Source organism: Eleginops maclovinus, chromosome 22 (genome assembly GCF_036324505.1).
Source record: "Eleginops maclovinus isolate JMC-PN-2008 ecotype Puerto Natales chromosome 22, JC_Emac_rtc_rv5, whole genome shotgun sequence".
Taxonomy (NCBI): domain Eukaryota; kingdom Metazoa; phylum Chordata; class Actinopteri; order Perciformes; family Eleginopidae; genus Eleginops; species Eleginops maclovinus.
In genome coordinates this window covers 18,416,265-18,442,691 of record NC_086370.1, presented here as the reverse complement: position 1 = coordinate 18,442,691, position 26,427 = coordinate 18,416,265, and the positions used below count along the sequence as shown (strand labels likewise).

At 41.4% G+C, this 26,427-nt stretch overlaps 1 protein-coding gene across 1 annotated transcript in view; it reads right to left on the bottom strand.

The window, feature by feature from the left end:
• ryr2b (ryanodine receptor 2b (cardiac)) overlaps positions 1-25,862 on the bottom strand; it is a 66,028-nt gene extending 40,166 nt beyond the window's left edge. Inside the window, exons 1-45 of the mRNA XM_063874599.1 lie at positions 25,815-25,862; positions 23,809-23,928; positions 23,285-23,389; positions 23,098-23,172; positions 22,883-22,961; positions 22,608-22,720; positions 22,145-22,268; positions 21,717-21,813; positions 21,549-21,623; positions 20,387-20,543; positions 20,085-20,249; positions 19,836-19,957; positions 18,885-19,050; positions 18,664-18,799; positions 18,299-18,394; positions 17,956-18,074; positions 17,550-17,683; positions 14,189-14,430; positions 13,090-13,282; positions 12,499-12,718; positions 12,281-12,385; positions 12,047-12,150; positions 11,862-11,945; positions 11,116-11,275; positions 10,669-10,816; positions 10,223-10,431; positions 9,364-9,538; positions 8,635-8,843; positions 8,286-8,472; positions 7,834-7,966; positions 7,421-7,529; positions 6,977-7,137; positions 6,560-6,719; positions 6,278-6,364; positions 5,809-6,035; positions 5,419-5,632; positions 4,719-5,342; positions 4,426-4,626; positions 4,158-4,269; positions 3,901-4,041; positions 3,294-3,570; positions 3,071-3,185; positions 2,560-2,692; positions 2,079-2,182; positions 1,722-1,857 (exon numbers count right to left, since the gene is read on the bottom strand). Of these exons, the coding sequence (XP_063730669.1) occupies positions 1,722-1,857; positions 2,079-2,182; positions 2,560-2,692; positions 3,071-3,185; positions 3,294-3,570; positions 3,901-4,041; positions 4,158-4,269; positions 4,426-4,626; positions 4,719-5,342; positions 5,419-5,632; positions 5,809-6,035; positions 6,278-6,364; positions 6,560-6,719; positions 6,977-7,137; positions 7,421-7,529; positions 7,834-7,966; positions 8,286-8,472; positions 8,635-8,843; positions 9,364-9,538; positions 10,223-10,431; positions 10,669-10,816; positions 11,116-11,275; positions 11,862-11,945; positions 12,047-12,150; positions 12,281-12,385; positions 12,499-12,718; positions 13,090-13,282; positions 14,189-14,430; positions 17,550-17,683; positions 17,956-18,074; positions 18,299-18,394; positions 18,664-18,799; positions 18,885-19,050; positions 19,836-19,957; positions 20,085-20,249; positions 20,387-20,543; positions 21,549-21,623; positions 21,717-21,813; positions 22,145-22,268; positions 22,608-22,720; positions 22,883-22,961; positions 23,098-23,172; positions 23,285-23,389; positions 23,809-23,928; positions 25,815-25,862 (6,901 nt within the window). The remainder of the gene's footprint in view (positions 1-1,721; positions 1,858-2,078; positions 2,183-2,559; positions 2,693-3,070; positions 3,186-3,293; positions 3,571-3,900; positions 4,042-4,157; positions 4,270-4,425; positions 4,627-4,718; positions 5,343-5,418; positions 5,633-5,808; positions 6,036-6,277; positions 6,365-6,559; positions 6,720-6,976; positions 7,138-7,420; positions 7,530-7,833; positions 7,967-8,285; positions 8,473-8,634; positions 8,844-9,363; positions 9,539-10,222; positions 10,432-10,668; positions 10,817-11,115; positions 11,276-11,861; positions 11,946-12,046; positions 12,151-12,280; positions 12,386-12,498; positions 12,719-13,089; positions 13,283-14,188; positions 14,431-17,549; positions 17,684-17,955; positions 18,075-18,298; positions 18,395-18,663; positions 18,800-18,884; positions 19,051-19,835; positions 19,958-20,084; positions 20,250-20,386; positions 20,544-21,548; positions 21,624-21,716; positions 21,814-22,144; positions 22,269-22,607; positions 22,721-22,882; positions 22,962-23,097; positions 23,173-23,284; positions 23,390-23,808; positions 23,929-25,814) is intronic.
• Positions 25,863-26,427: the final 565 nt, after the last annotated feature.

Sequence of the window (26,427 nt, the reverse complement as noted above, 5' to 3'; positions counted from 1 at the left end):
CTATACGACAATAGGATGTTAATGACTTTCCAACAACTGCAGTCCAAATTCAGTATTCCCACAAAACATCATTTTGGCTTTCTCCAGGTCAGGCCCTTTGTTGGATCCAGGACCTTACTCTCTCATGACCCAGTCATGTACAGTGATGTTGAGAGGTTCCTTATTTCCCGTAAAGGTCTCACCCGTTTTATCTCTTCCTTCTATGCACTACTATACTCTCTTAGTCCAGGTGATATCACAAGCATATTGAGGATGACTGGCAGGAGGCCACTGTAGTATTTAAATCCACCTTTACATGTAATAGATTAAGAGAGACACAGTATAAAATATTACACCGTCTACACCTGACTCCTTACATACTAAATAAGATGGACCGTCAGGTTTCACCTCTGTGTAACAAGTGTGGGGTAGGAACATATTACCATTACTTCTGGCAATGCAAATTGATAAAAAGATTTTGGGGAACGATCTCACAGGAACTGAGTGGCATCTTTCAAGCAAAGGTGAAGAGGGACCCTGGCCTTTTCATCCTCGGCCTCCCCTCAAAGGAGGTGACTCTAACCCGTTTGAAGTTCAAACTATGCGACAAATTACTACTATTGGCCAGAAAATGTATTTTAATTAACTGGATCAATGGTAAACCACCTACTGTCACCTTATGGTATAGGGAAATATTCCGGGTCCTCCCCCATGAACGACTTAGTGCAGTTGTGAAGGGTAATGAGGGGTCCTTTGGTGAAGTGTGGGCTCCTCTGCTCAACTATCTACCTGACGAATTGACTCATCTAGTGATGAGGGGCCAGTCTTCCTTACAATGGCCACGCCCACCTGATATAAATCTGTAAGGGTCTTTTCTTACAGTGTGGCACTTACTGCTTGATGTATCACTGTTTACTGTTTACTTGATGTATCACTGTTTACTGTTTACTTGATGTATCACTGTTTATTGTGGGATGCTGATGTGACTGGGACTACATTAATGGGAGATGTGTGTATATAGAGCAATATGAGGAGGGTGCCTGCTTGCACTGTGGGGGCAGATGGGGGGGCAGTTAACTGGAAGATTTGCCTGCTAAGGATAGATGGATGGCATCATTTTATTTTATTTATCTCTGTTACTGATATGATGGCAAAATGTATTGTTTGTGTTTCTGTTGACCATATTAGGAAAGGAAATCAGCAAACTGAAAACACACCAAGAAGATCATTAGAATAATGATACCCTGATCAATACATGCACCGCTTATAGACTAAAGTGGTAAAGCAGAAATCATGACAGGCACTTGGTATGGAAATCCAATGCAGCGTTGGGTTAACTGTCAGCACCCTCAAGGACAATTCAACTGATGCCTTCAGGGCACTGCTGCAGAGCAGGAATAATCAATGGTAGAGAAAACTGAGGTAATTACCTCTGCAAATAGTTTACTTAATTGGGAGCTTGACATGATGCAGCCTCTTGTGCTTTATAACTTTGCTTCAGTGCGAGAAAATCAATATCCAAAAACAAATCAGAGATAGTTAAAGTATAATTGTGTTATTTAAGCACAATTATACAGTTAGCGAAATCGGGCTGCCAAAATAAAATCACTGGAAAGACAAATGCTCAAAAATATAATTCGAGCCAACCATTTACTGTAGGTAACAGGAAAATAAAGATTATACAACTAGTTCTTCGATCTCAGGATGTATTCTAAAAACTATGGGTAGAACTCAAAGCTTACCATTGCAGAAGACTGCAAAACGCAGAAAGTCCAGGTAGCGCTCGCCCTCCACGGGGTTCCAGCTGATATCAGGATAGCCTTTAGCCACTAGCATCGGACAGCTCCGGAGACCACAGCCAGCGAGGTACTGAACCACCTGGAAAGCAGATTATTTTACAGAAACATCGTCATAGCAGTTGCTTTATAAATAATATGGTACAGCACAGAAAAACTAAGATTCTATAGACCGTGTCAGAGCCACCCGAAAATAAAATACAGACGAGTGAAAAATAAAACAGACCGGAGAGCGTCACTCTGTAGATATGAAATAAAGGAGACTATTACCAGAAGTTCTGCTGCGCTAGAATATGAACTCACCTTCTCTAGGTCAGGTTCCCTCAGTGCTAAGGCCAGCTCATTATTATCCATAACCGAGGCGGCTGCCACATCCAGAGGAGTGGCCCCACGCATGGATGGTGAGGCTAAGGGACAAAGTTATAAAATAAATTAAACATAAACTATAGAGAGTAAGGACGCTATTAGGGGACAGGATCCGAACACCTACACAAGGTTGTTTTCTTAAGTGCAAAACAATGCCCTAACAAAGTGAAGAGTCAGCAAAATAAAACATTGTGTAAATCAATACCAGCAGTAGCCCTGCACTACAGTTTTACCTTGTAGACAACGTTAAATATTTAAGAGTAAATGCCATCCTTGCAACAGCTTTCCAAAGCATGGTCTGGGAAAAGTAGCTCGAGATCAATAAACACCTCTCTCAAAAACAAATTCTGTGGAGTAATGAAGCGTTATTGCACAACATTACCCTAAGAGGAGTTTCTTGTAAGAGAATAAAAAGTACCTAGTCCCACACTGCTGTTCTCCAGCAGGTAGCTGAGATGGTCGAACAGGGCGCCCTGATTGTGACGACTGATGCGGCAAAAATAACACAGGAATCGACAGCAGCTGGCCACCATCCTGGGAAAGGTAATCTCCTAACAAAAGAAAAATCAATGCATGGATCTGAAGCAGAGCCAGATGTGAGGAGGTAAGGGCACAACTGACTGTACTACAGGGAATATTGCTCCATTAATAATTTACCTACACACGTAATTTCACCTTCGGTTTTTTCAACCTTGAATAACATACCCATAGCAGATTCATGTATTCTCCCACCTGGAATACCTTACAACTTTGTCTGCAATGTTCGCTTTATTTTCAACTTTAACTCAAAATCTTGTCTTTTTATTTATTCTGTTTATTCTGGTGTATTTTTTTGGTGCATTTCATTCATTTCTTGTCCATGTTTAGTGCACTTCCTGGAAGGTCAGGATCCTTTCACTTCATTTATCCAAACATTTCAAACCTCTCACCTTTGATTCCCCTTCTCCGAGAACATTAACCATCACCTCCATCACGGTCTCGTGAATCCCCAACGCCCTCATGAGGTCAGGGTGCTGATAGAAGACTTTGTTATTCATTATGTCTCTGCACATAAAAACACAAACAAAGAAAAATGATGCAAATATATTCCAGCAATCAACAAAATATGTCAAATGAAGCAAAACCCATGTCTTATAACAAACGCCCCCTTACCCTAATCTCCTGATCATCAGCCGCTCCTCTTCTCTCCCCATGCGGACGCTGAGGAGGGAGCGGATTTGGCTCAGAGAGGACAGCAGAGCCATGGTGTCTTCTACCGAGGCCTGGCTGATCGTATAGGCTCTACGCAGGTGCTCTGCCATTTGGCCCCCGAGGCCCTGATACTGGCGGTGCAGCAGCGAGAAGACGGCCCTCACCAGCTCAGGGTCCTCCATCTCCGTCTCCTGAGCCCAGCGCACCATCGTCTCAGAGGTCAGCGTTTTCAGGGACTCTGAAACAGTATGACTGTACAGTATAGTAACGGTATAGACAGAATCTGTTATTTTATTACACTTTCGGGGGAAATATTTACATAGTTACATTTAAAAGTAGTTGCCTAACAAGAATTGATATTTAAATCTAAAACCTAATGTTAAAAATGTTAGATTAAAAGGTCAAAAATGTGTTAAGCAATATTCCTTTTTTTTTACATCACGTCCCATATATATATTTATTTACTACTTTATTGTTTTTGATGCTTGTGTATTTTCTCAGCACACATCGGCACACAAATCCCCCCCAGGATTACACATATCATTTATCTTATCTTAGATGCACTTACTGGCACTCTTGGGTCTGCTCCCCTCCTCTTCTATTGGTGTCTTTCTCAGTCCAGTGATTCTCGCCACTAGACTGAGAAGTCGATCTTTAAGACACATCTCAGCATCCTCTTCATCCTCTGAGTCGCTATCCAACTCAATCCCTGCACAATAAGATGAGAATTCCTCAGTGGTAATCACTGTAAGTGCCTCTTCAGAGCTCTTCCTCACTGACCTGGCTCACTAAAGGTTATATTGCATCAGTAAATGATAAACCCACCACAGTGCGTGTTGAGGAGGTGGTGGAAGTCTTGCAGGAGTTGCTGGATTTCCTCCGGACACGGACAGTTCTCCTGCTGCTCCTCCTCTCTGAAGTTCAGCAGCATGTTGATCTACAGACAGGTCACATATTTAGGAGACAATCATCTAACAAATTCCACAGTTATATCGTGACCCCTGAACCAGCACATCTTTATGTTTAATGTAATTCATTTTAGGATGCATATCTCCTGGATCATAGCTACAACACAGCACAAGTTGAACTCAACCTGCTCCTGTGGAGGAGAGCGGAACTCCTTGGTCTTGCGGGCGGTGAGGGCGGCTGACATGTTGAGCGCTTGCATGACCTGGTCGTAGCGAAATCGTTGATTCTGCTGCAGCTGACCCACAAAGTTGTCAGAGAAGGCCACCACAGCTTCCACCCTGTGGCGCACCTGGCAATCACACAGGTAGGAGAGCAGGTGGCAGAGCTGGAGAAAGAGATGTAAACTTAGCTCTATCTGAATAACCAAACAATGGAAGGAGAAAGACAACAGTAAAAGAAATCTGCATATTCTTCCACCTCCAGTTTGACAGCTTCTGGAAGCATCATTTGAAGAAGTCCTTGACGAGGAGTGTCATCTTCTTTTATGTTGCCCCCTGTGCATAGTTCATCCTCACCCGTGTCTTCTTCCTCTTCCTTCACAATATTTTCGACATTTACGGAGAACACTCCAGGCTCTATTAGTCTCAGAACTTTCCCCAGATCCTCATCCCCAAATACCCCCAAAACCATTAAGTTGTAGAACAGTCTGATGAGGGGAACAAGCAGGAGCTCAAAGCTGCCTCCTATAGGATGCCTCACATTCTGACCCACAGCCCACACTCCAGCAGTCAGCATCTCCACAGTCAGGTCCTTCAGTGTGTCCAGAGGGATTTCTGGGCTGTCTGCGCAGGCTATCTCACCTGTACCGTCCGCTTCCAGTCCACCACTCCTGACAAAACAGGGAGAGGAGAAATACATCCGTGGTTTAAGGGATGTGCTGAGACTAGTGCTGAAAATGCCTTCTGGAGGTGGACTATCCCCCGCATCAACACCATAAGCAGGGCTGGGATAAAGGGTGATTTCTCTGGTCTGGTCAGTCATAGGCACAATGTACTCATGGCTCATCATGTGACATGCTGAGGTGTGGCTGCTGAGGTGAACCTAAAACAACAAAATGTATTAATTATGATTATGAATTGAACTTGAAGAAAATGCATCAATTCAAACAAGCAATGACCTGCATGAGCAGCTGGTAGAACGCAGAGCGGAGTCGACCGGGGAGGTTGGGATCCTGAATGGCATGAAGGAGCTGGGATTGGTCAACATGACTGCAGAGGGCGTGGCAAACTCGAGTGTTTCCAAGGGTGCATAAAGAGCCGTATAGGAGGAGAGTGTGGTGGTGAAAGGTCAAGAGGTCCTCCAGTTCTGACAGCTCCAAGATGTCAACAGACCTAAACGCAAGTGAAGACAGGATGTCAGTCTGTTGCAGTTTTTGGTGGGATCAAATTTTTATCAAATAAGTGTTTGCTGTCTGGTGCTTTCCATCACAGTGGAAGAAGACGAATGTCAGATTAAAGCAACTAATGCATCACTTTCTGTGTTACAATAAATAACATATTTATTCCACCTGTTTTCGTCGGGGATGTGAAGAGTCATGACTTGCAGGGGCTCATGGCATTGGACCCTCCAGCCGTGGCGCTCATCTGGCCGATCCACTGTCACCTGTAAAGCCCCGTCCGGCACTCTGGTCCACGACACCGGGTTGAGATGCTGCACCTGAACCCTCGGAGGACACTGAGGCGCGGCATTCCTTCTTTGGCTGCGAAGCAAACCTGCCGACAGTGGCATCACATTCTGAAGCGAGAAGAAGACAAATAGAGGGAAATGGGTTACAGACAACTGACCATGTATGAAGCAATACAACAGGTTGAAAATAGAATACAATCGGTATTTCAAAGAATAGAAAGTCCTAAAACCCTGGAATGAACCGCCAATCAGTAGATTCAATTGGTCAACATGTCAAAAATATGTTGCTTTTTCATATGATGCAGCAAACAACACAATGTCTCTGACAGGAAAATAAAAGGTTCCTTCACCTTGGTGCTCCCCAGTTCAAACTGAAACATGTTGCTGGTGGTGGGCTTGACAAAAACAGCAGGAAACAGCTTTGTCCTGGCTTCCACCTGATTGACAGTGAAAAAAATGACCTCAGTTTAATAATGCAAGTTAAACATTACTCACTATAATTACTTTAATTAGTACAAGTGTAAGAGACATAGCTCAATGAGTGTAATGGGTTTTTAATGAAGATGAATGTACATTTAACAAAAACAACAACGATTACTATGAACAAATCAAAAAGACCCTGTGCGGCGTACTTGGTAGAAGGTGGCCATCTCCACTCCGCTGGAGGTAAAGGTGAGCAGCCCGGTGGCCGTGTCGACTAAACATCCTATTTCCAACCCCGTACTTCTCCGGCTCTGGGACAGGCCCGTCGCCTCTCCAGCACACACCATGTAACAGTTACACCTCTTCACACTGTGTGCAAAAGAATAGGGATACGATTAATTAGCAGTTTGCTGTCATTTAAACTCAAAAGGAAGATGTTTCACAAAAGAGTTAATAGCCTTGAAGTTGAGTAATAATTAGTTCTTCGGTTGTAAAGTAAATGGGATTTCACAACAGCACAGTCTGTGCTTACGGTGTCAACAGGATAATTATGACACTATCATCCCTCACTGCAATTAGTATTTCAATTTGAGGTTAAGTCCCCCATACTGAAAGTGTTTACTGACCTTTCCTGGACTTTGCCGCTGTCATCTCCGAGAGTGACAGTTACAGTGAGGGCATTGTCGGTGTCAAAAGTCAAGTCGTGTTGATGAAAGTCAGAGGTCACCCAGCCTGCCCACACATTGAACGCCTCCTGGCCCGGAAGAACCCTCACTGAGTAGTAATACTGAAACACAGAGGGCAGTGGGTGTCACTGCTATTTGCATTACATGTCTTTTTTTTTCTATGGCTCTTGAATATCGACTAGAAAAGAACTAAAAAAAAAACAGCTGCACACTCAAGCAGAGTAATGGGTTTTATTTAGATGCACTGAGGCGGCAGAGACAGCTTCCTGTCATTATTGATGGGCATTAGTGAATACTAGAAAATAACGATATAAAAAGGTTGTTGTTGTTGTTGTTGTTCTGTGGTTATAATAAGTAAAAAGGATGAGGAAGTAAAAGCCTTACTCTGGAGCTCTGGATAACGTGATCATCTTTGTCAACTACCACATCTTCTAGAAGCCGTGCAGACGAGTTGCTGCTGATCAGGTCTGGTTTGGTCCTCTTCAGCATGAACCTTGCAGAAGAGAAACAGACATGAAGTCGGACACAGCACGATGAACTTCACAGATAAAGTGTGTTTGTGGTAAAGCAGACAGCTTGTTTACTTTCCATCTTTTCTGTCATTTTATTTTTCAATACCGTGTCATTTTGATTACTCGGTAGACAGAAACCTAAGCATAGAAAACATAACATATCCAAATAACTGGTGCATTATTATTTTAATGAAGAAAAAACAATAATGACATATCATTTCTGTTTCATCTTCAATATTCCAAATAATATGCATTTCATCGGACATTATGACAGTTTTAGTTTACCGCTGTTTCAGTCTGGATGTTTTGTCGTGACTATGATCCTTATGGTTGAGCTCATCTCTGGAGCCAGCAAAGCTGTGGGCTGACTTCATCAACACTTCAAAGTCGGAGTCCATCTCCTCCTGCTCTTTCCTTCCTGAAAGGACAATGGGAATTAATTACACAGGACACTGGGGAGCTTAAGCTGAATAACAAATCAAAGTCATTATTGAAGAATATCAGTAATCTGGATAGTGTATGATGGATAACTGCAAATAACAGCTACCCAGAGCTCACACACTAGTTAAGTCACACGCTTTTAATCTTGTAAGAGCTTCCAGTTTTTACATCACGGGGAATGTCATGTGTTTTTTGAGCTTAATGTGAACCAAACAGCTCCTTTTTGTGAAGTCACCTTGAGTTCTCTGTGGTTAACACAATGTATTTGATATTAAATGATGCAATATCACCTGAACCTGGGGAGAGAGAGTTGGAGGCGGCTGGAGGCACCCCCCCTGCTGGGCTTGTGAGGACGGCAGCGCATTGGATGGACATGCTGAGCCGGTAAAAGCCAATCTCACTGCTTCCACCGTGGTGTGCAAACAACCGCTGGGAAACCCTCAGGCTTGATAAGGAATCCTTTGAGCCACTGACTCTGGTGACCTTGAATAAGATTTGAACACGATTTTCAGGATCAGTGCTGTCAATTAACCGGTGCTATGAGCGACTCTGGGTCCCACAGAGCCACTGCAGCACACTAAATCGCTGAGAAGACATTAATGAAGCTGCTGGGTAGGTGAAAAAAAGCCTATATGGGATACTCACCAGTAGGTTGTGATCATCAGGCTTTATGGAAGTAAACTGAGGCTGTTTCCAACTCATCCAAAGGACTGTGGCTCTGGCCATGTTGACAGCAAACGGTTCATAGCCCTCCTGCAGGCCGCACACATTAAAGTACTGCAGAGAGTCAGCGTAGCGACCCAGGTTCAGCCTCCCCACCTGGTTCACGCCAACACTGATCACAGGCAACAGGCCTTTGGAGAGACAACACAAAATATATTTCAGGATGACACACATAATGAAAAGGGGACGTTTCACCCCAAGATGAAAATGATTTGTTTCCCTTGTTGTGAGCGGTTTCATGTAGGAACTGCAGCCGCCGACCAAATTACCTGGCAGAAGGAACGATTATTCTACTCACACCCAACTGTTGGTGTGTGTAGTGTGGTAGAAAGACAATAATACCTATAGGACGGTGCTCACAACAAGGTCTGTGAATGATCCCGAGTTATCCGGTAATCATTTCAAGAAAGAGCATCGAATACCTCAAGGCAAGTCTGATTTAAGTTTAAGACATCTCTGCGGTTGACATTTCCAACACTTACCCCCGACACGAAACAATCTAGGTTAATAAATAGCAGATAACGTAAGAGATTTGGGGGCAAACTGTGGGGATTGGACTGCCACATATGTCTTGATTTATCATATTCCAGTTTAAAAAACACATGCTTATTCTCTGAAATATATTCTATAAATTCCAGAACTCTTTCAGACCGTCTCCGATATCAAAGTCCTTGGCAGCAAGCTCCGACCCTCTGTCGTTGAACAGCACCTCTCCATTCAGGGTGACCATCATGGTGCGTTCAGCCATGTCCACCAGGCAACCCACCACATCGCCTCTCTGCCAGGGCCGTCCCAGGGGCTCCACACCCTGATGGTACCACTGAGCCTGAGAGCAAAAGGAGTAGCAAAGAAAAAAAAGAGAGAGGGAGAGTTTCAGAGAATAGCCTCACACAGGAAGATGAAAAGAGGTGAAAGAACTAGCAAGGCACGGGATGAGAAAGAGGAGATCCTTACAGCTATTCAGACTCAAATCTGCAGACCACAATGCCTGCTTATGTCCCTGATGTTACAAAGTGGCGAGTGTAGCAATGCTTTATTTTGTGCTGAGAAGTTTGAACAATATGAACATAGTTCAATAGAAAATGGCAATGTTTGGCTACATCCTGTGTTTAATCAGAGTTTTCACATCTTAATTAGACCAATTTTGATCAAGCGAGCTGAATACAGAGGACAGTGTTGGATGTGGTGTTTCTGGTTCGTTTTCTATTGCCTAATTTCAGTTACTCTCTGAAGCAAGTTTGACAGACAAGCAGTTCTGTCTCTACATAATATCCTCTGATCATCCATCATTTATGATCTCAACCAAAACACCACAGTGTAAACAACTTTTGACTTTTTATTTCTGATGTTTTACTCTGTGTGCTGTGAGTGTCAATCAAGGAAAGTCAACCATGTTTGATAAATCAGAATATGAAGAACTGCACAATGAGGCTTAACACATTTCCACTGTGCTTTCCAATTGATCAGTTCTTAAAATGTTCAAGTGAACTACCCAATTTAAATGTGTCACCTCAAATCCATCGAAGACGTACGCCTGGTCATCTGAGCCGAGCTCTTTATCTGGAGCGCAGTCCGGTCGGGCCCAGCCCACTTTCATATTCCCAGCAGTCACTATTTCAAATTCAAAGTACCACTTGCCCTGAGTCACAGAGAAGGATTTATCTGGTCTGAACACTCTGCTTTTCTCAGTGGGAAACGGACATGGATTTGATATCGTGGCTGAAAACCAAATCAAAGAAAATTCATTTTATCTTCCAAAGTAATCACTTCAATTTGAGTCATAGAGAGAATCTTGACTTTGCACATTTGAGCAGGATTTTTTGTATAAATTTGTAATGGTTTACAAGTCAAACTTAAGCCCTATCTTAATTTAAGGAGCATGCTTTATCCTGTGCCTTCACAATAAACAACAGTGAACTGAGCTGTAGCAGAAAAGGACAGGGCTTTGATACACACTCTTTTCCTGGTTGAGAGGCTCCAAACTGTAACCGTAGGCCAGCAGGGTGCACACACTCTCTCTGACACTCTCCCAGCCCACTCTCCTGCTCCTTTCATCAAGCAGGCTGTAGGGCACCAAGTATGGGCTCCGCTTGGCTTTCACATCCTAAGAACACAGAAACAAAGAGCAGAAAATGCACATGACACACTCAAGAGTAACTACTGTACATGTGGAGGAAACAGTAGCCTTGTTTGTGTGGCAGAGCATGTTGTTACTATGTGCATTTCTATGTTGTGACCGAGACAATGTACAGGGAATTGTTTTTATGTGCAATATTCTAAATGCCAGCTAAATGTAATACGTTGAGAAACATTCTCTACGATAATATGACTTTAGATAAATTCAAATGAAATTTCTCGTGAGCAGTGACTGACCAACACAATAACACAGCAGAGAATATAAACCTGTTGGGGTGAATAGGTCCATCCCTGCTTGATACGCTCTCTGGCCCACGCGTTGTGATCATTCTCTGCCAGCAGGTCGACCACTTCCTTGTGGGCCGGGCTCAGAAGCACCTGGCTCAGGTCTACTGGAGAGGGTCTGTAACCGCTGGGCTGCTCGTACCTGAGAAAGGGGATTAGTCAGAATCAGAATCAGAAAACCTTTATTCCCTCCCACAGAGGGGACGTTTTCATTAGTTACGGCAAAAAGAGCCAAAGACAGCTTAATATTACCCCCAAGGTACAAACATATGTACCACAATTACACAATTTTACAAAATACATACAGTAATATATACAGTGAGAGCAGGTCAAGATCAGAAATGACTCTCTTAGTCAAACCAATGGTTATGATGCAGTTTAGTGTTTAATGCATTCATAAATAAGACCTTAGGCAAACTCTGTATGAAATTATAAACATGAAATAACTCACATGTAGGGTTACAAAAAACTGTGCATTCTTCTAGATAATTCTTCCAATTGTTCCTATATGCCTATATATATATACAAGTGCTTCAAAACCTATATTTAGCATCAGAATGAAAAATGTCACCACAATTCTTCTACTTTTATCAAAAGTCAAAGTCAGGGTTTAAGTTGTGACATCAAATGATCAAAATATTATTTTAGATTCATGTTAAGAGAAGCCCAGAGAACTGTTCTGCTATAACGAAATCCGAACACAAATATAATAGCAAACATGTACATACTTGTTGGCTAGTCTTATGTATTTGACTTTCTCCTCGGCGTGGTCGTCAGTCAAACCAATGTGAAAGCCAAGGGCCAGGAGGGTCCTTCAGCAGGAAAACAGAATATTATAAACAAGCATGGAAAGAATACACAACTCAAAAGGTTTCAAAGTTGTGTGCATTGCATTAATGCAGGTAGATCTCACCTGAGTGAGTCCAGGGCCATCTGAAGGATCTGGTTCCTTTCCGTCTCAGACAGCTTGCAGAAATCCACCAGACACGGATCGTGCTTCTTGACTTCATCTTTCACCTGTTTGACCAAAGCTGATATTTCTGATGCTGAAGTAAAACTGAAGACCGCTAGACACAAAGTCATGTTGCTATTCTCTCATATCATGTGACTTCCTGTATGCAATGTGATCGTGTTTCTGTTTTCTTACAGGTCCATATGTCCATCCAAGATCAATCTTGTCCATTGTCCAGAGTTCATGGATATTCTCAGCCAGTTTTTCTCGGATATCCTCTAGTTGTGGGGGCATTACCACCTGTGGGTAACAGGATAAAAGTATAAGCTAACCGAACCATCGTTATGTTATTTTAACACAGCTGTGGTCAAATAAATAAATAAAATATCTGTTTGACTGAAACTGATTTCTACCTTGCTGATGTCTACTGGTGCGGGAGTAAAGGTCACTGGAGTGGAAGGGACTGAGGGTCCAATGAGCTCTCGTTTCCCCTCTCCATGATCCAGGATGTATTTCTGACAGGGCTCTAATGTCAGCTTGACTCTCGGGAGCAGAGCCTCCGAGCATGGAGCAAAACCCGGTGGGGGCAGGAAGCGAAACTCTCCATGCCGCCCCCCAAACAGAAAACGGACCCTGATGTTAAGAAACAGAACAAGGAAGACATTAACAATGAAGTTTACGCTTGACTAATCCTTAATTAACAGAAAATGATTACTAAATGGAAAAGAGACAGTCTATGGAAATCCAATACCAAATATAATTGAAGAGCTTTGTTTTCTGCTGTTCCTTATTGTTGTTGTTGTATTCATTTCATTTAAATTTCATTACAGAGGTTTTTTGTAGCCATGGTTTTATTTCGTAAAAGCCTAAATAGGGACATGGTCTGCATCCATTGCACTTTACTTAATGAACTTAACTAATAATGTCTACATATATTGTCCTTTTTAGAAAAATCAATAAAATAAAATATAGGAAGATTAAACAAATAGATCTCCTCTACTGACTTGACTCCAGCAGAGAAGCTGACCACGGGATAGAGAAGTCCGTCTGCACTGAAGTTCTCCAACATGCCCTGCACAGGCAGCCCGTTGACCCGGAAAGAGATGCAGGGAGCGCTGAGGTCCAGGCAGCAGCTGACCACGTCCTCCTCTCTCAGCAGGTGAGGGAGGGCAGAGCTCACCCTGCGACCCACACAGCCTGACATCCAGGAGACACAGCCTTTAGAGTCATTCACATTTGAATGTTTGTTGTCGGCATTTGAGTGCAGCAACACACTTCTGAGACTGAAGGAATATAATATAAGTAAAATAAAGAGCAGTGTGGGCTTGTCTGAAATAATCTTAATGGTGCATTATTTGTTTACATGAAAAGTTATGTTGCTAAACAAATAGAGTAATGTGTAGCTTGACACATATTAGATTGGAGAGGCATATATTCACAGCTTAGGTATCAGTTTGAGGGAATATGAGAACAAACAAATATTGTCTCCTGAATAGCTTATTTTCTATTCTCTTGGCTCTTTAATGTTTTGTGTTTGGATGTAACTTTATAATGTGTTTCTTTATCAATTTGTCTTTATTTGTTTAGTGTTTTCTGCACTTTAAATTGCTGTCTTGTTGAATTGTGTTAGACATTTTTAGATGGAAACCATCATAAAAAGCATGATGAAATAAAGTGTTGTTTCTGCATCACAGACATTGATTTATTATGAATACTCCTAATGTATCTCTATACAGGATTTAGGGGAACAGGCAGTTTCGTTTGTTTATCATCTGAAGCTTAACAATGGAAGTGTGTTATTTCAAAAGCTGCTGAGATTTCAAGTTTTCTAAAACCAGGTTAATCTATTTTATTTTATTTCTTTGTTGTTCATTTAAATTATGTGTGGTAAACCTCCAATGTAAGTCCTATGGGCACAAAACAAAATACATTAATATGAATTCAAACCATTCTATAACAACTCTACACACTGATGTTTGCCTCAAAAAGCGCCCCAGGCTGTTTGAGGTAATGAACTCGTTTTAAACTTTCAGTTTTTATTATGCAATCTATAGACCTTAGTTTGTAGAAGTGACATCATCCTATTCATTCTGAATCTTGTACCTGACCAGAGGTGAAGCCCATCAAAGCCGTAGGAGCAGAGGTCGTCTCCCACACCGTTGCCTCCCCAGCCTTCCCCTCCTGTGGGCCGGGGCTGGTAGCCCTCAGTGCGAGCCCAGCCAACGCGCAGGTGTGTGGGCTCAGATGTGAGGAAGGGGTCCACGTGATCCACAACCAGCTCATAGTACCACCTCCGATGCTGTGCTGAATCGTCCCCCAAAGCCAAAAAGATGTTTGGCCTCATGCTGGGCCGGGTGGGGGGGGTGTAGAGAGTCGGGAAACAAACACCATTAGACAGAAGATAGCAGATCCTTAGCAACAATGTGTTATATTTGGTTTGATTACAAAGTTTTAGTACAACATTCATTATTTCACAGACATAATTAGGTGTTCAAAATGACAAAACATTAGGATGACTGCCACAGAAAAAGAAGAGCAGGAAATGCTGGAAATCTTAAGACAAATACATCACCATATTGAAAATGTGGGTGTTCCGTATGAACGGTATGACTTTAGTAAGTTAAACACTGACTTTTTTGTTGTACTGAATAGAACAATTGAACTGAATATCAAATGCATGTTGAGTCAGCTGCTGCGAGATACCCGTTTGAGTTTTAGACTGTGGTTTTCTCTGCTGTACACAGAGCATAACTCGACTCTCTTGGGAACGGCACACTGTATGGTTATGAATGGGATTTCCTGGGCCAACTCTTCCATTAAGTTTTATGAAAATAGTGCCGGTATTTTTTCTTGCTGATTAACAAACCATACCAAAAGCATAACTTTCTTGGCAGAGGCAATACAGAACCAACTTCTCACTCTTAAAACTGAGAGAGAAACACCAGGGAGAATTGAGAAGCAGAGTGTATGACAAACCATAATATGGAGCCGTATTCGGTTCATATCGCGACACTCACCTCGCCCCTGACAATTTCCATTAAACTATAAACATGAGAATAGATGGAAGAAATTGGAGGAATTGGGAAAGGATGGAAAGAGAAAATGTGACCCGGTTAAGATTGGTCAGAAGATTGGATAAGGAGAAAAAAAGAATAGGAAAGGGCATCTGAATAAGTCTACAAAATGTGTTGGACAAAAAGAAAATTGATGAGATAAAATAAGTGAAAGGATGAAAACAGAAGCACTAAAGACTCATTTAGTTGAAGAAAAAGTCAAAGTGATAGGAGAAATGGCTTGAGGAGCAAGAGATAGCTGGGGAATGGACTGAGCAGGTGCAAAGAATATGGAACAAAATAAGCTATACGGCCTGAGGAACAAAATGGGCTGCTGATGGAGAGAACATGATAAAAGAAGGCAGCTGCAAAGGAAGAATGGGCAGATGGAGTTTTTTTAAAAAACTGCTCAAAGGAAAAGAAAAAATAACCAGTCTCCAAGATCAGACTGGCACAGACGGCCGAAAATATTCAGACAAAACATGATGAAACTGGGGGGGGGGGGGGAATGTCTAAAGCCATATCATCAAGCCATCCCACTTCAGGACTTTTTCAAGAACCTTTCCCAAATACCATTGGAAGAGGCTGAGGTGAAGAGATCTGCGTTCTGATCAATTCAGAGAGAAGAGCTGTTGGTGCACATATGAACACTGAAGGAGACAATTATTTTTCAATTAACTAGAAAAGATGAGTGATGTGCAGTGCGAGAAATCTGAAGTGATACTTGTATCAACCATGTGAACATAATTACATCTAGATGCACGAGAGCTCAGCGATACAAACGCAAGTATGACAGTGACACTATGGGGATTCTCCAAGAGTCAATAAAAGCTATGACAGAATATAAGAAGACGCACTGAATGCACACCAGTTTTAACGTGCTCTTTTATACGAAATAACAAATATACAGTGGGGCAAAAAAGTATTTAGTCAGCCACCAATTGTGCAAGTTCTCCCATTGAAAAAGATGAGAGAGGCCTGTAATTTTTATCATAGGTATACCTCAACTATGAGAGACAGAATGAGAAAAAGAAATCCAGGAAATCACATTGTAGGATTTTTAAAGAATTTATTTCAAATGATTGTGGAAAATAAGTATTTGGTCAATAACAAAAGTTCATCTCAATACTTTGTTATATACCCTTTGTTGGCAATGACAGAGGTCAAACGTTTTCTGTAAGTCTTCAAAAGGTTTCCACACACTGTTGCTGGTATTTTGGCCCATTCCTCCATGCAGATCTCCTCTAAAGCAGTGATGTTTTGGGGCTGTCCCTGGGCAACACGGACTTTCAACTCCCTCCAAAGATTTTCTATGGGGTTGAGATCTGGAGACTGGCTAGGCCACTCCAGACCTTGAAATGCTTCTTACGAAGCCACTCCTTCGTTGCCTTGGCGGTGTGTTTGGGATCATTGTCATGCTGAAAGACCCAGCCACGCTTCATCATTCATGTGCCATTGCTCATGGGCGGAGGTGTGGTGTACGGAACAAACCCATTAACAGAAGATACAGTCCTTGCAACAATTGTTCATTTTGGTTTGTTACAGGTTTAGTACACATCATGTTCACGACATAATTAGGAAAAATGACCCAAACATGGATGACGCCCATGATCAAGAGGAGAGGTCTGGACAATCTGACTACATCCCATATAAAAGGACGTATGAAGGTATGACTTTAAATAAAGTTTTTTGGTTGTACTGATAGACAATTGACATATTCAATGCATTTTGGAGTCAGTGCGCGAATCCCTTAGAGTTTACGACGTGGTTTCCTGCTGTACCAGAGCTAACGACATCTGGGAAGGCACACGTTGGATACTGAGGATTTCTGGCCAATCCTCCATAGTGTTTATGAATGGTGCCGGTATTTTTTCTTTGATAACAACTCCAAGCATACTTCTGCAGGCTCAGAACCATTTCATTACTAGGGACACCAGGGTTGGGTTTCCAAAGGGTATTGTTATTCGCCACTCATTGTGACAATTTCTTGAACCTACTGGGTGGAGAATTGGAGGATGGAGACCAGATCGGAGGAATGTGAGTTAAGTGGTCGTTGATAGGTTCCATTTATTCTAAATGATTTGACACAAATTGATTTTGAAGTACAACAAGCAGCTAACCTGTTGAGAAATTAAAGTTTCCAGAATGCTGTGAGAGCAAGATTAGTCTGATGGACTCTCAGATTTGACAAAATGCTATCGGCTTGGCATAAATGGATGTTTGGAGTATGAAGGCGCTTGAGGTGGCTGTGGAGTTTTTTTATACTTCGGAATAACGAGTTCAAACAGTGCGCCAATATAATACATGGATAAACGGGGTGTGTTCGATTTTTATACATTTTGTAGGTCCTGTGTATAGTGAGCAGACATGCAAACGACTGACAAAACTAAAAGACATTTCTAAAACGGTACCTGGTGACCTGATTAGCCAGACGTGTTTGCAGCAGCAGGTCTCGGTCTGGCAGCAGGTTGTCACAGATGAGGTTTTGATTGGACCGCACAGCTACACCGTGACACACACACAGTGAGCACAGCACCTCCAGCACCTGCAAAACAGCAGCTCATTCAGCAATAGCTCAATAAACACATGGAAATTATCCCACAATGGGGAACAGATCATTATCTTTCTGTGTTTCTGTGTTACCCCAAGTTCATTTCGTTTCCAAAACATGTTGATAAGGACTACAAAATAGTGCCACAAAAGTCATCTCAGAATTTGCATCATTGTGTTTCAGCAGAAATACACGAGTCATGACACAGAAGGGGCATTTTGCTTTAATTCCTTCTCAAAGTTTTAAAATCACACAAAAACATTCACCTTGTGGCTGCATCCATGCTGGTCCAGGAAAGAGATGATAGAATGAATGTGTCCTTCTTTGATGACGTTGAGTGCTTCAGGACTTTCCACTAAGACACAGTGTAGGACCTCCAAGACCCCTGAACACAGATGTTATTTCGTGTTAACTTTTGAAGGATACCCTTTATTGACTGTCCAACATAATAAGTCAGAAATGATGTATAGAGGATTAAAGTGTATACAGGATGTTTGCACAACATAATCCCACTGATGTAAAACAACCAGGTTAATTCAAAAATAATAAACATTTCCTTTTTAATTAAAACACAGGATTATTAATTATTTGCCCAAAAATCCAACCCACCACAAGAGGCCTCCAGGCGATCCAGCCTGCTGATCAGCCAGTCAAGGGAAGTGGAGAAATGTGCACAGTTCACACGGTTTCCCCGGATCAGAGCAGCTGCAGGAGCAAAATCAGGAATTTATTTGAAGAGATTTACAAGACATAGCACTTAGACACAACATAATCCATGCATGTATTGCAAAATAAAATAATTAAAAGCATGTTTAGGGCAACTCAGTTATTCCATGTAAGATCTAAATGGGTTATCGTCAGAGGACAATGTGTTTGCTGTATGTGGCAATTGATGATAAATGTTGTGGTGTCCGTATAGAAAAAGGAAATGATTTTGAGCAAACTATACTGAGAAGACATATGTGACTCCTCACCCAGCAGCTCGTAGAAACGGTTGAGGATGGTCTCCCACTCTTCTCCTTTGTCACTCTGTGCAACCTCAGCAAAATGAGAACCGCCACTGTATTGGTGTAGACGATCAATACAATCCAGAACCAAATCTATCACACCCTGAGAAGAAAAGAGGGTAAACTCAAACAACAGTGACAAACAATTCACATGTAGGACAGGTGTGATGATTCACATGTAGATTTACCTCTTCTTGAAACATGTTCTGCCGACTCTTCAGTGCGCTCATGTTGTTTTGCTTAGATTCATGGCTCTGCCCCTCCGATGGAGGCTGGAAATAGTTGATTAGATCTTGCAGACTACATGTCACTATCTCCATTGGCAGGCTGACAGGTTCTAGGTTTTCTTGTTGGCTTAAAGCATCCAGTTTCCTAGAGATGGATAGAGAACTTCATTGGAGAATGTTCAACGAGACTAATACTTTATCCTTACAGGGCGCTTTAAAATTGGCCGAGCTAAAAGTGAATCCTTCTTCTCCATCTTTATTTCAGAGCTAATTAAAGTTACTCGAGGAAGTTTCCAGCTTTTTAATCAGCATGTCATTATTCCCACAGCTTACTTTTTTTTAATACAGGTATTTGAAGTAATCGCTTAAACCAATACATCTGTAATGGGCTTATTATGGCCGATTCATGAACCTGCAGGACACCAGGAAAAAACAACGTTCACTCAGTCATTAGTGAATAACACACTTATAAATATATGTTTACAATGACTTGGGGAACTTTCTAAGGGACAGATATGTTAACCTTATCAAACATCAAAGGATAGGGGGTTTAAATATACATTTCAATTGTAGGGCCCTTTAAAATTAGCTGAGCCACACATGATTCAAATGTTCTAACTCTTCTCTAAGTGCTGATTTAAGTAAATTACATTTCCAGCTTCTTTTTTTTTAAATCAGCATGCCAGCATCCCCCAGGCATACAAATGTAGGCATTATAAGTAATCACTCCAAACAATAAATCTGTAAATCACTTGTATTGGCTGATACTTGACTTGGCTTGTGATACATCATTTGTTCGCACAAGGACAGACAAACAGCCGGAAACCACAACCTTGACTCGGCCATTTGTGAATACGACACTGATAGGGACACCGTTACAATGACTTGGAGTCTAGACATGGTATTCTCTACCTGATAAAGCGAGTGAAGAGGAGAGTAGCACTGCGGATGAGTCTGGCAGTGTGAGATTCTTCCCTTTGAGAACGAGACAGCGTCAGCCCATCGTCCATATGACCCTCGCTGTGCAGAATGGCCTGGAAACAAACATTCCCAAGTCTTCTTTTAAATCAATATAAAGTCAATATATAAAAATGAGCCCTACCTTTGGTTCATCCATATGATTGTCTTATTGTAAGCTTTTTTTATCTAAAGGAGGCATACTTTTCTCTGAGCCCCTCCCATGCGTGTCGATTGGGCATCCACAGTTTGGTAGGTGAGCCAGAGTCCGGAGGCGACATGCTGAACATAACAAATGGAGTCTCCATACTTAATCTCTGGGATCCCCATGCCGTCGACATTAGTCTTTGTGCCAGCGTCAAGCTTCTCCTGTATGGGAACAGGGTTTCATGTATCACAAACAGGTATGTTTCTCTGATAATAAACAGATCTAATAAACAAATGACGTTCCTTTAACCTGTGAATTATGCCTTAATCACTAAAGTATTTTTTGTGTGACTCCTGACCTTTGATGATCGAAAGCAGAAAGAGGTCGTGTTGATGTCTGCCTTGTCTCGATCAACCAGATGCAGGCCCTTCTCCTCTGTTAGCCCCAGGTATCTCCCAGTGGTCACATGACGGAGCCGGAAAGGCTGCCCCCAGCACGTGTGCCTGCCACTCCAACTAAGAAAGATCAAGAGCCTTGTGATTTCAGTAGGGCTGAACCAAATGTCAAATTTTAAACATTTGAAGACATCAAACTAAATCCTTATGAGTTTATAGGGGATCAAATTGCTTTAATTAATAGTTTCTCAGTTTTGTCAACATAAATACATTTAGGGACTGACTGAGGACTGAACAGTCGCTCTGTGTGTGTGTGTGTGTGTGTGTGTGTGTGTGTGTGTGTGTGTGTGTGTGTGTGTGTGTGTGTGTGTGTGTGTGTGTGTGTGTGTGTGTGTGTGTGTGTGTGTGTTTGAGAGTGACAGCAAGAGGGGAATAGAAGGTGGAAGACTGACTATTGCACACATTGTTTTGTACATTTTTAATTAATCTGTCATTCGCTGGCCATCACCACGGGTCAATCTGTGATTGGGTCAACCTGTGCTTCACTGCAAACCAATCCAATTCTAATTCAAATGTAATTCCACGCATATATAACCCTAATAATATTAGTGTAGACTGCTTACAACTGTGCAGGAATACCATGTTTAAAACAGAACTAATAGACATGTAAATAAAATATTGATTTGGAATTAGATTGTGAACATGATGAATGAAGTTTTAAATGGTCAAACTCTTTGGTACATCCCTTGTTTTAAGCTGGTTTTGTTTTCCTTTGAAGGAAAGTGAGCAGTTCAAATCATTTAGTTTCTTTGGGAGCAAGCAGCGGACACACAGGCTTAATTCCATTCTGGGCAAGAGATATTAAATATGGTTCCAGCCTTTGTGGGCAAAAAACTGCAGGACAAAAGAGATTCTGGGCCCAGCTCCGGCAGTGACCAGCAGCAGTGTGTGCAACATTATACTCCCTCTATGGTCAAAACAACAATACACTTCTGGACCTTTTTTGATCCATAAATGAGACTGTCAAAACATTTTCAAGACGTGACGGTGATTTCTACAAGTTTAAAAGTGAAGAGCAAAAACAAAACAAACTGTAGCTTAATATTACTTCCTGCGTATACTTACACAACACGCAGAATCTCCAGCCTCCAGAGAGAGCGGGCATGGCTGGAGACTGAGCCAATCTCATAATGCATTATCCTAAATTAAGAAGGGAAAAAAAAAGACATGACCACAGAAGCCAAGGATGCTTTGTTTAGCTGACATTGCAGGCCACTGGTCCTTTCATCTGACCTTTGCAGTTCCTCTCCCTGCTCAGTGGAGGGAACAGTCAAACATGCGTCACTATGGCTGTGGAGAAGCCGCAATGTGTCATCCCCCTTCAGGTAACCTAGAATTAGCAACAGAAACCAGACATCATTTCCACTGGAGGAGGCATTTCACTGAATCTTTTGAACAGGCTATTTGTTGGCTATAACTGGTATCTAAACATGGGTCAGTACTCCATGCTAATCTCAGGTGTGTTTAACATTAATTGAAGGCAAAGTTGTTGAACAGAGTACTGACTGAACACAAAAAGCTGCATTTCAACCATCGCCACCTAAACATCAGGGGACCTAACAAGTCGCTGGACACATCACAAGTTGGGTTCCTATCATATTAGAGACTAAAAGTTTGTTTTTCCAATATACTTAGAGAACAAAGATAAAAATGAAACTTGCCTTGAGCAACTCCACCTCCAGAGCAAATCGGAGCGACACTCCAGAGAGTTTGCTGGAAGGCTGTATTAACAATCAGGCTGTCACTCAAGCTTTTGTTGTCAAATGCAGTGCCAAAGGACAGGTGCTGGGAAGAAACAAAAAAATGCTGATCAACAAAGAATAGCACTTTTGATTTTGCTATTACAAAAGCTGTTATCATGAACAATTATGCTAATCAACACACCAGAGGCAGAGAGAACTCCCAAATAAATTCAATGGAAATTGACATGTTGATGGTTGGTTTCTGATTCTGCAAAGCTCAGAAGAAAGGTGGAGGAGGAATGCAGTCGCTAGAACAGACATTCAATGTCCACATTTAATTATTAGTTTGCAATCTCTTCAAACAGGTCCACGTGTTAGACAATGAAGCAGATTCTTTATCGTCTCAGCATTAAACAAAAAAAAAGACTAACTACTGACTCACCAGATATCTCTCTGAAGACACATTGACCAGGATGAGGTCATCTCCAACTCGCACTTTCTCACCCTCTGACCTCTGCCTGGATGCTGGGTGGACTGTCCACCAACATGCTTCACCTTCGCCACACAAAAAATATACACCAAGTAAAAATTGTTTCTCTGTGCCGTTTGGTAATTTTAGAAAAAAGATCATCATAGCCTAGCACTTTCATTCCAAACAATTACATTGACTATATTTATTGTTGTTTCTTGTCTATCCACCCATGAAGCAATAAATACCCGCTCTATCCTCTTGCAGGCCAACATCAAACGCCAGCTTGTCCGTTGAAGTGTGAGATGAAGACAAGCAGCTGAGATACTGCGAGGGAAATAAACAACAGATATATTTTACAGGGAACATATGAAGAAATATTTTTGAAAAAGCTAATAAAACTGTTGGCAAAGTAAGACAGACCCCATCTGATTTATGGCTGCAGTATATGAGGATGACTCACCATGCCACTATACGAGTGTAGGAACAACACTGCCTGGCCATACAGAAGAGTGCGATGGCTTCCTCCAGCTCCCCCCTGAGAATCACATTCACATTATTGAACTCAAGAGTTGGGCAGTGTGAAAAGTGGATAAAAGAAAATGGAAACAAAAACTAAATACAAATACAAAATCAATTTAAACAACCACCTCTGCAGCCAGATGCACACTGTGTGCCAGCATCTCCTGCAGGGCTCGCACAGAGAGGCACTGGGCCAGAATGAAGCCACACACAGACAGGTCGGGTGGAACATTCTGGAAGAAATAAAAAGACAGCAGAGCATGTGTCATTGAGGCAGCATTAGATCTAACTCCCTTCACAGGCCAACACTGCTATTAGCACTGACAAGGACCCCAGGAAATTGAGAATTAGGCAGTCCAGATTAGGGATAAAGAGGAAAATCTGGCACACAAGAAGACTTAAATATTATTATAAAATTGGGTATTCATTTAGAGATGTTGAAAGACAGTTGTAGGTTCACTTTTCATACATCTTTTTGTTTTTCTAATGCTATTGTTTGAATGTTTCATCTTACTCTTGTATTACAAAACGTTAGAGAATTCTTTGCATCATTTTACGCATATCTCTTTTATCATTCCATATTTAAAGTGACAGTAATTGACAGTTAGACCTCCCTACGAATGTGAAAAGACTTTGAGATGGAGGTCTTCACCTTGCAATTAGAGGTGGGCTCAAGCCTGCAAAGTCGGCTGCCAAATCCCTCTGCTGCAAGACAGAGTTTCACATGTTCCTCCTGGGACGTGAAGGTACTCTGCAAAACCACCTCATCTCCCTGAGAAAAACACACACAGAGAAGACAGCAGTAAGCACACACTCCCATGTATACAAGAAAGAAAAGAAAGAAAAAAGTAGAGCATTAGAACAAGTGCAAATTAAGATTCAACTGATTTGTTTGTGAAGGCCAAAGCTGTTACTGATCAATTATACACCCAGAAACAAATAAATAGTTCAAGCCCTCAAAACAGTAAGCTTTGAAGCCGTCTTTGATATACGAGACCCTACAACTTATTTGTAATGCAACATACTCATCAACGCAGCATGAATTTGGCTATTAGGAACCCTGTAAAACAACCCAAAAATAGCTAACAAATATCTCAAAACATAGTGGTCAGAGTGTTTTACAAATACACCAATAATAAAGTCCAGCCTAACTCTAAATGTTTGTACAGTATCTCTCAGCTAAATGCATCTTATCTTCATTTAAATGCCAAATGGACCATATCAGAAGAATCAGGCTTTTCACATCTATTTAAGGAACTGAAGAAAGGGACAACAGACGACTGCTATCCGAAATGCAGCCACGGCTAGCAACACCTCTCCATACCCAGGGCTGCATACCTCCATATTGGGAAGACACTGCGCTGTCTGACCCATGATTCACCCTGCTTTCCACTCTTCATATCAGCAGTACTCTGCAATCAGTCAAACACACTGTCCAGTGCAGAGAAGCTTTGGGGCATTCAGACAGCTAAAGCACTCGACTCTTCCTCAAGGTACATTTTGGCAAGTGATTATTCACTAACAAAACTTAATCTAAATGTCAAAAGGCCCAGCAATTAAAAATCTAAGTTCATAAAGCTGAAACAGACTTTGAAAAGTCTTGTGTAGAATGTAAAATTGATAATAGTCTACATTTTCCAATCTTTACATTGGAGGTTGATCATGGGGCATGATTTGTCAGGATCTGGGTGGCTTCCCTTCTCTCGGTTAAACAATCTCCTCAGGGAAACCCTGCATTTAATTGAATTAAGTATGACACATATCCACAATGTAATATCCTTTTGTGGATCGATTTTGCAAAATGACTTGTGGATACTGGGGTCAGTAACCATCCGAATCACTGCCTGTGTGATGTTTCATATCCACAACAGACACCCTCCTTTCCTGTGACATGCTCTTATCACAGGGTGAGATAACAAGCAGTGAAAGGACAACTTACAACCAGGGAGCAATGATAGCATCTTGCAAGCCATTTGTGGTCTTCTTTTACAGTCAGTGACTAAACTAAACAAACTCATGAGGATAGTAATAATGCTGCTGCAAAAGGTTAAATCCACCTTTTACATGTAAATGTTTTATTTTTGTTTATATTTATGTAATTTGACTAACAAAATCAAACATTATTTTAATGAAGAAAACCATTAAAAACTATGCCTTAATAGGTGACATTTGATTTTTATATTAAACTAGCGCTGTTAATCTATATCTAATAAGTCACTAACAAGTCGAAAATATTAAAACTGAGGTGATATACAAATGAAATACATTTTTCTGGAGGTTGGGGTTAATTTTATTTTTGATTAAGGTTTGCCAGAGTTAATGTTACACCTTCAGAGAAATGTAAGGTACTTAACTAGCAAAGATTGTTGACAATTCAGACACTTTAATTAGAAGCCAACCTTCTGTTTTTGTATCCTGAGACAATACACTCCTGAGGACTAGCAACACACACAATTAAATTGTTATTCAATTTTGAGTTAAGCGGTTTCACACACAAATATAACACTATGAATCCGTCGGTATCTTCCAAACAGCTATGGAAAAATTACAAATTGTTGACAAAACCTGAGCTAGCTAATTAGCTTATTAGCAAGTTAGCGAACCAACAAATAATTCCTGTCTTGGTCAAACTTTAGCCAAAAATTGAATGACACTCACCGTTCGTAGAAACTGGAACTCTTCGTCGCTGTCTCCAGTGTCAGCCATTATTGGAACAAAAGTAACCACATTAGACTGACTTGAATATCATTACTGTCACTGAATGGAGGAGGAGGACTTGCAAAATAAGTAGTGAGAAGGTGTTCATGTAAGGGCGGAGTCTGTCCCACTCCGGTGACGCCATTTTTTTTTTTTCTTTTTTTTTTTTTTTACCCAATTGCTATTTTGGCGGGAGGGCTTAATGTCAAGTGAAGAAGGATGCAGTTCCAGTCCTGTAGTATTTACACACTTCCACAAGTGTACTGTCTTCCAGACTTGCAAGGGATGTACATCCACTCATTTGGGATTTGGGATAATACTCAACATCCTACTCAATATCCCAGAAGTGTTGTTGTTTGAGTAGAACTCCCCACTAAGGAATAGAGTAGACTCTTTTATATTTTTTGGATTCAAGTGAAAGCAATAAAGTCACTACTAGTCATAATAAACTGGTATGTTTATGTGCCTGTCTTGAGATGTACACTTCTCCAGGCCATGACTCTGTTATGTTTGTCAGTAGACAACTCACTTTTTTGCAAGTTTAACAAACTACTTTGACTGGAATAAGTTTTTT